Here is a 9,224-nt window from a genome sequence, read left to right on the forward strand (position 1 = left end):
TTTTAACATTATTTGAACCCTCTGCCCAGGGTTCTGAATTTCTACAAAGTGTATGCCCCAGTGGGTTGGTAAAGGGTCACCAATGGGTCAGTTCAATATTGTTTACTGCCTACCTCATAGCTACTTAATCATCTGTGTGAAATTAATCAATGCTTCTCTAACTAGATCCTAGTGGACAAGTGTCTATAGCACAAATGCCTCCCTTGTTGTCAGTCTTAACTGAGAGACCAAAGTCTGAATGGTCCATGGAGTCCCTCTAAGACAAACACTTCGATGTTGGAAGTTTGCCTTGTCTCTCTGTGTTCTGCATCTGCTTTGGAGATAAATAGAAGTCTTAATTTTCAGGTCTGTCAGTTCAGCATCTTTCAACTAGCATAAATTCCTTTTAAATAAAAATCAGTCTGAAAAGTACCACTTCATATCCTTATCCATATCACATCCTTAGTATCAGCTTTGTTCTTGGCACTGGCTGCGGAAGGGGATGTTCTTGAGAAGGCAAGAAATACAGAAACTTCGGTGTAGTTGAGTTTTTCCTTTAATTTCCTGTTTTAATCAAGTTGCTGTCAGATGTGGTTGAGAAGTTGTTCATATTAATGTGTGATTGTGTCATGTTTAGAGGTAAATCTCTTTCCTCTATCGTATATCCGTTACGTCTTGCTGCATGTTTCTGCAGATTGTTTCAAAGAGATTAAATTCCAGACAACAGGTTAGAGCAACCCCTTTAACTCGGAATATTAAGTCACTTGGAGTCTTTGACTCCAGTATTTTGCCTGTTCCTCATTTTAAAGACTAGCATCCCATGTGTGAGTGTCAGTCAGTGGTTAATTTTGGAGTTGAGGCTAATCCAGCCAACCCCAAAATCCAGATCCTAATGTTGTTGCTGAGGGCTTGTTTACATGGTGTGTTAGTGTGCACCAGTGGGGTGTGACTTCCGGTCCACACCAGCATGTCACGTACTAACTGGCTCGTGTGGACCCTGCTGGCGCACACTGACAGTTCCCTAGTGCACATTAACGTGGTACTGTTTGAAATAGAACTACATTAACACACACAAGGGAATTTTTAGTGCACGTCAGCAGGATCCACATGGGCCAGCTAGTGCGTGACACACACTGGTGCAAATTAGAATTCACACCCCACTGGTGTGTGCTAACGCACTGTGTAAATAAGCCCTTAGGACTCACCACTAGTCAATTAGCTCTTAAGCGGCAGCACCAAGGTGAGAAGGGTACTCTGATGAGCTGGCCAGCAAGTGCAGGCTTCCAAATATGGATTTGTCCTTTCCTTGCAGACCCTCCTCTCAATGTAGTGATCCAGTATCAGCCAGGCCACAACTGCAAATGTGTTTCTAATAATGAAAAACGTGCTTTTTGAGATGCCTAAATTGGGGGGAACCTACATGTCTGTTGTAAAACCATGTAATTAGTGCTAGGATTGACCTTCATAACAGAGAAATCAGAGCTGCCGTTGCCTGGTATGTGTCATTCTTTTGGGTAGAGGAACCATAAAGTGTGCTACGCAGATTTCTGAGCATCTAAAGGGGTGAGTTTTATTCAAGTACGGCACTGATTCCATTGCTTAACAATGACTTCCCCCTCCTTTTTGGAATCTTATTTGGTTAAATGTTGAGGTTCACCTTTAAAGCATTCATCCATGACTTATTTAAGAGCCACCTTTTCCTTTGTATAAACTCACTCTCCGTGCTCCAATAGCAGCCGTATGGATAGCATGCCTGTAGTTGGGAGGACAGCTGACCTTCTAAGCTCTGGGCTTTGCTTCATGACCAGCTGCTAGGCAATTCAAAAGTGCAACAACTTCCTCACTCTGTCAAAGGCTGACATCACCTCTGTAAGGCTCACAATTCCAGCGGGCCCAAGTGGCAAATGCTTTGAGGTTGCTTTGACTCCTATGTGATAACACAGCACCTGCTGCCGTTTGTTTGGCCACTGTGCTAATTCAAGTGATTGGTTTTTAAAATCACGGCTTTAAAATTCCCCTGGCCTAGATGACATCACTTCATAAAGCCCTGGGCTGCTTCTTGGCAGGGAGGAGGTGTTCTAGGAGTTCTGAAAGTGCTTCACAGTTACTAAGCTACAGTATGAGAACCTGGCAGACCTTTTACAATATCACTCTATTGGGGGACTTAGGAGATGACTGTAAAACTGTGCACAGGTGAGATGTGGAAGCACAGAGATAACATCAAAGAAATTTGCTCATGGTGCATTCATTCCTGAGATCACAGGCACATGAACCCCCTGGTGTCCAGCAACCGAGTGCTGTGTACATTTGCTTTATGATGAGCTGAAGAGACAAGTTAGGTCAAACATGGAAAGGAAGAGTATTGGGTTTCTGATTTTTAGCAGCTGCAGTTCTGTGTCCTGCATCCAATCCTTTGTTTTTATTAGGGCTGTCGATTAATCGCGTGAGTTTACTGTGATTAACTCAAAAAAATTAATTGTGATTAAAAAAATTAATCACAATTAATCGCAGTTTTAATCACACTGTTAAACAATAGTATACCAATTGAAATGTATTAAATATTTTGGATGTTTTTCTACATTTTCATATATATTATATTCTGTGTTGTAATTGAAATCAAAGTGTATATTATTTTTTATTACAAATATTTGCACTGTAAAAATGAAAAACAAAAGAAATGGTATTTTTCAATTCACCTCATACAAGTACTGTAGTACAATCTCTTTGTATTGAAGGTGCAACTTACAAATGTAGATTTTTGTTGTTGTTACATAACTGCACTCAAAAACAAAACAATGTAAATCTTCAGAGCCTAAAAGTCCCTCAGTCCTACTTCTTGTTCAGCCAATCGCTCAGACAAACAAGTTTGTTTACCTTTGCAGGAGATAATGCTTCTTGCTTCTTGTTTACAATGTCACTTGAAAGTGAGAACAGGCATTCTCATGGCATTGTTGTAGCTGGCGTCGCAAGATATTTACCTGCCAGAGGTGCTAAAGATTCATATGTCCCTTCATGCTTCAACCACCATTCCAGGTGACATGTGCCCATGCTGATGACGCTCGTTTAAAAAAATAATGTGTTAATTAAATTTGTGACTGAACTCCTTGGAGGGGGAATTGCATGTCCCCTGCTCTGTTTTACCCGCATTCTGCCATATATTTCATGTTACAGCAGTTTCAGATGATGACCCAGCACATGTTCATTTTAGAACACTTTCACTGCAGATTTCACAAAATGCAAAGAAGGTACCAGTGTGAGATTTCTAAAGATAGCTACAGCACTCGACCCATAGTTTAAGAATCTCAAGTGCCTTCCAAAATCTGAGAGGGACGAGGTGTGTAACATGCTTTCAGAAGTCTTAAAAGAACAACACTTCAATGCAGAAACTACAGAACCCAAACTACCAAAAAAGAAAATCAACCTTCTGCTAGTGGCATCTGACTCAGATAATGAAAATGAACATGTGTCGGTCCTCTCTGCTTTGGATTGTTATCAAGCAGAACCCGTCATCAGCATGGACGCATGTCACCTGGAATGGTGGTTGAAGCATGAAGGGACATATGAATCTTTAGCACCTCTGGCAGGTAAATATCTTGCGAGACCGGCTACAACAATGCCATGCGAACACCTGTTCTCACTTTCAAGTGACATTGTAAACAAGAAGTGAGCAGCATTATCTACTGCAAAGGTAAACAAACTTGTTTGTCTGAGTGATTGGCTGAACAAGAAGTAGGACTGAGTGGACTTTGTTTTACTTTTGAATGCAGGTTTTTTTGTACATAATTCTACATTTGTAAGTTCAACTTTCATGATAAAGAGATTGCACTACATTACTTGTATTAGGTGAATTGAAAAATACTACTTTTGTTTTTTTACAGTGCAAATATTTGTAATCAAAAATAAATATACAGTGAGCACTGTACACTTTGTATTCTGTGTTGTAATTGAAATCAATATATTTGAAAATGTAGAAAACATCCAAAAATATTTAAATAAATGGTATTCTATTATTAACAGTGCAATTAATTGGGATTAATTTTTTTAATCGCTTGACAGCCCTAGATTTTATGTTTGAATCCTGCTGCTACAAACTTCAGCTTGAGAATTGTATCAACACAGTTAAAATCCTAATCAAATCATGCTGCCCAAGCTCTATAATTTTTGCCCTTTGGGACCCATCTTTACCTCACTCCTGTCATATTTATTCCACGTGCACGATATATTGTAAGCTACGTGCATTATATCTACAGTAGAGCTTCAGCGTTATGAACACCAGAGTTACGAACTGACTGGTCAACCACACACCACCCTTGGAACCAGAAGTATGCAATCAGGCAGCAGCAGAGATTAAAAAAAAAAAAAGAAAAAACCAAAAAATACAGTACTGTGTAAAACATAAACTACTAAAAAAAAAAAAGTTTTAAAAAAGATTTGACATGGTAAGGAAACTGTTCCTGTGCTTGTTTCATTTAAATTAAGATGGTTAAAAGTAGCATTTTTCTTCAGCATAGTAAAGTTTCAGAGCTGTATTAAGTCAATGTTCATTTGTAAACTTTTGAAAGAACAACCATAATGTTTTGTTCAGTTACCAACAACCTCCATTTCCGAGGTGTTTGTAACGCTGAGGTTCTACTGTATATGCTTGTGTTGTTTGTAACAAACTCTGCCCTTCTGGGGTAATTTCCATCCTAGGATCTCAGTGATTTTGGGATGATTGGCATGATTCCCATTGTGCAGATGTGGAAACTAAAGCACAGTGAGACCAAGTGAATAGAACCCAGGGACTCACAATTCAGGTAAATGTATAGGCCCAAGTTTTATAATAGGCCATTGGAGAATTTACCCTGGTGTAGGTGATGTGACCGCTTGATGTCTGCGGATGGAATAATACTGCGCTCAATTTGGGGACTTCACTTGTTGAATATGTTTTTATGCAGATTTATGTTGCCATGATGAAAGTAATATAAAACAGAAGTGACTTGCCTGTCGAGTGTCTAGTCAGCTGTGAAAGTTCTTGACGATATTTTCAATGTGAAAGAGGCTAGACTGAAATAACTCATGTGCAAAGCCTCACATTGGGGCTCTGTGCTGTAAACAGCACCACTAACCTAGGAGGGGGGTTCCCCTGCTAAGAGAAATGAACAGCTGAGGGGAAGTCAAGCAGCCCGCCAAAAGGCATCAGAAGCAGCTTGTGACTCTCAGTTACCAAGGCCATGATTAGAGCCAGGGGCCTGGAGGTCCTGGGTTCTAACACAGGCTGTGCCAGTGACTCACCGTGTGACCGTAGGCAGTCACATCCCTTGTGCCTCCCTCAGCCCTCAATAACTATAATACTGGGTAACACACACGACTGTTGAAAAGCAGCTGCTGTATGTGAACTGATCTTTCTAAGGAAAATAAATACAAACCGTGCCTGAAGAAAGAGAACCTTGGTTCTAACTGACCTGTACTTAGTGGAGGATAAAATAATCTACATAAAGTCTTCAGAATACAGCTAGGTTAGTTTGTACAATGTAGGCTGATGTTACCCAATATCTGAATTTGACCCTATCACTGTAGCAAGGAGGTGAGAAATCCCACAATGGTCATTCCATATTAAATCGCCTCCCTTCTAATTCATACAATACCACAGTTAGATCCACATGAGTGACCCCTTAGATCCACAAAGAGCATCATTTGGTCTCAGCTTCTGGACCGCTGCTGTAACCATGCCCTTGTTAGCTGTGAGTCACAGGCTTTTCTGATGCCTTCTGACAGGATGTTTAACTTCACCTCAAGCGTTCACTTCCCCTCTGCAGGTGACTCTCCTAGTTTGATGGAGGTGGTGGTGTTTACAGGGGGTGCGAGTGGGAATCCAGTTCCGTGATCTGGGCCTTATTCTATGTAGTCTTTCACACAAGCCACATTAACACACTCCTGCCATGCTTGCCAACCTAACGTGGCAGTCCAATAACATCAGAGGGGGAGAGGAACTGTGAGATGGGCAAAGGTGAAGAGTGAAAACTTGCAGTTGATGTTTGGAAGTGAGATAGAGAACATGGTGCATGGGAGAACTCTAGGAGGGCAGATCCAGATTGCTGCTGCACAATCCTGCAGCTCATGTAAAGTGGGAAGATCGTGGTCCGGGATGGAGAGGAAGCTGGTGCTCGATGAAAGAAGAAAGGACGGAGAAAGAAAGAAAGAAAGAGAATATTCATGAGTTAGTTTGGAACAAGTCTCTGGAGGATTTAAAAATGTATGGGTTGTGTAACTGGGTCAGGTTTTTGTGCACAGTGCATAGAAACCCACCCCACCCCAGGCATTTCATTGTCTGCATCATTAAAACCTTCTACATCAGGTTGCACTGTTTCAGCCGGCTGACTTTTCCACATACCCAATTGCCTATTAGATTTTAAAATGTTATTAAAGCTAATGTTAAAATTATATAATACACAGGTTGAGAAAAGAGTGTCTGTTCATCTGGGTAGAGTGCTTAGACTATCCACAAATACAAAGTTTGCTTAAAAACTCATAAGATACATAATCAGCATTAACCCAAATTTAGGTGAATAAATTTAACAGTACAGTTTAGATATTAGCATCCAAGTATTTGGGTGCATCACTCATGAAAAGTTATACAGAGAGTTGGTTGTGGAAAGCACATATATCAATGAGTGAAGATTGTCCCTCAGTAATTGAGAATTTAGGGTAGCTTGTCCATTTAGAGGTGTCACGCAGCTCTGTTAGCAGCATGCTGAACACAATTGCTGCAGGCAATATATAAAAATTAATGTCTATTTTCAGACTGCTAACATGTGGTTAACAGGTGATGCTTATGCAGTGTTAAATGACTGAAACCTTTTCACTTTGCTGGGGATGCTAGAAGGAGAGGGTTCATTGTCATCAACAAACAGGAGTAATTGCATCCAGCCTCTTATGTAAGCTGTTCTGTGTATTGTGCTTATCAGCATCTCTTAGCCGAAATACAAAATAAGCCACAGTGATCATTCTCTGCTACAACTAATGCTGCTGCTGCTGGACTAAAGGAGCTAACCCCCTCATCCCATCAAATCTTAATTGGCCTTCTCCTTGTCAGCCTCAGAGGCTGAGAATTGGCACCACCCTGGAGATGGAACTGCCTTACGCCATCACCACTCCATGTTGAGTATGGTGGTGGGTGGGCTTGGGGGAACTTGCCCAGTGCTTTCCTGGCTGTACCTAGTCTGTGGACAAAAAATGAATTTCGTTCTTGTGGGCTGCCAAACCAGCACATTTCAGCATTGTAAAACTCTCACGAAGGCAAGCTCGCCAACACAAGTGACCATAGATCACTATTGGAATAGTTAAGAGCAAACCAGAGTTTACCCTTGAGGGAATGGCCACCTCTGGGCTGCAAGGTGACCTCCGTTTCTACAGCACTACTCATGCGTCTAGACACAATGTTAGCTGTGTTACCAGGAGGCTTTATTACTAACTCAGTTTAATTTGCAGCCTCTTTTGTTATTTCCTGTTGGCTCAGCTGACTTAGATTCTTGTCTGTGTTTCCTGAGTCGGTTTCATCAGCATAATAACTTCTAGTGAAATATTTGACGGCTCTGGCTGACAGTTGCAGTGTATGCACTTCGGAATATTGAGGTAAATGCAACTGGCAATGTCCTGGTTTGCGCCTGTATCTCTTCTGTTTTGTCAGTGCCTTTCACCAGCTTTGGAAAAACATTGTGCACAATTACAAACTCTGGGGTGATAAGCACCTCTTGAGAGGCATTGAGCACCCACACCCCGGACTGAAGTCAATAGGAGTTTGATGTTAGCTTGTTTGATAACTGATCAGTCATGCCTGCTTTGGCTGAGGGACAGAAGTATGGTGTCTGGATAAAGAGTGTGAATATTTCCCCAAGTGAAGATGCCCCAAATAAAGGCCTGATAGCTGAAGGCTGATGCCTGTGCAGTCCCCTGCATGGATTCTGATGCATGTGGAAGGTTAAATGACTCAGTTCTGAAAAGCCCATCCCAGTGTCTGATTGAGCAGAGCAGCTCAAAATTCATCATGAAACAGTGAGATTTTGAGGTTTGACACTTTGTATTCTCTCTTTCTCAGACTACTGCATGAATCCACAGACAGTCTTGTTGCTCCGGGTCATCGCTGCTTTCTGTTTCCTTGGAATAATCTGCAGCCTTTCAGCTTTCCTGCTGGATGTTTTCGGACCCAAGCATCCTGCGCTGAAGATCACTCGGCGCTATGCCTTTGCTCACATTCTCACAGGTAACTGCCAGGGCATTTGCACCTCAGTGAGGCTGGTTATGTGAGGTGGCATACGAGCACCATCAACTGCAGCGTGGGAAAGCTGAGTTGATACCTTACATTGGGCCCTTGTACACCCTCAGCCAAATACACCTCAGAGCGTAGCAAATGGGAAATAGTATTGCTATCCAAAGGGGTTTTCCTTGTGTCCCTGATCCCTGCCCGGTCAACATTCTCAGCTGCAGAGTTCATGTGCCTTTATCTTCCCCTCTGCTGTCAGCACAGAGCATTGTCAGAGTCCTAAGAGGTGTCAGTCTGTGCCCTTGGCTGCAGGACTCTTGCTCCACATTGTGCAGCTGCAGCTTGAAAAGCAGGGGTTAAATCTGTCAGAAATAGAGGCCTAGGATGAAGTTTATATTTAGTCTGTTAATGGGGATGAGCTGGTATGTTTCATTTCCAGAGTGATCCCTTAGCACAGACAGAGTGAACCAAGATAACCATGGCTCCCCTTCCTCCCAAGTCAGGGGAAGAATTGCCATTGATCTTAGTAGCAGCAGGGTTGTACTCTCCACCTGTGTGTCACACAGGTGCCAGCTGTGCTGTCTGCACTGTGACCAGGGTTGTTATAAATCAGCCCTGGACATGTGCCAACGGTGTGTAACTTGCATGAACCTTCAACTTCCCTTCCCATCTGCTGGCCCCCGTCTGTGAAAGATGAGTTTAGAGATTGAACACTCTGGCCCTGACTCCCAGGCATGTTCAGCTCATCCTTAAAGCCCACATTGCCCATGATTTCGCCCAACCTATTTTGGCTTTTATCACGTCCATTTTCCCTCTTCTAGTTGATGAATCCTCCCACCATGCTATGCAGGTTATAGAAGTCAGGTTGAGGTTCCTCTGTGCATTACTGTGCAGAGACGTAGGGCTGGCCCTGAAAATCTGGCATTTCTGTTTACTTTGTGGTGGTCTCCCAGGGGGGTTCCTGTGCAGTCTCATTGTTTTTTTTGTTTGTTTTGGTTTGTTT

At 42.2% G+C, this 9,224-nt stretch overlaps 1 protein-coding gene across 1 annotated transcript in view; it reads left to right on the forward strand.

Annotated features, from left to right (window-relative positions):
• The window catches only part of LOC112114914 (transmembrane protein 127), a 13,966-nt gene that overhangs the window by 2,883 nt on the left and 1,859 nt on the right, over nucleotides 1-9,224 (forward strand). The window contains exon 2 of the mRNA XM_024211832.3: nucleotides 8,057-8,221. Coding sequence (XP_024067600.1) covers nucleotides 8,057-8,221 — 165 coding nt within the window. The remainder of the gene's footprint in view (nucleotides 1-8,056; nucleotides 8,222-9,224) is intronic.

Source organism: Terrapene carolina, unplaced genomic scaffold (assembly GCF_002925995.2).
Source record: "Terrapene carolina triunguis isolate 2854851 unplaced genomic scaffold, T_m_triunguis-2.0 Scaffold49, whole genome shotgun sequence".
In the NCBI taxonomy this organism is placed as follows: domain Eukaryota; kingdom Metazoa; phylum Chordata; order Testudines; family Emydidae; genus Terrapene; species Terrapene triunguis.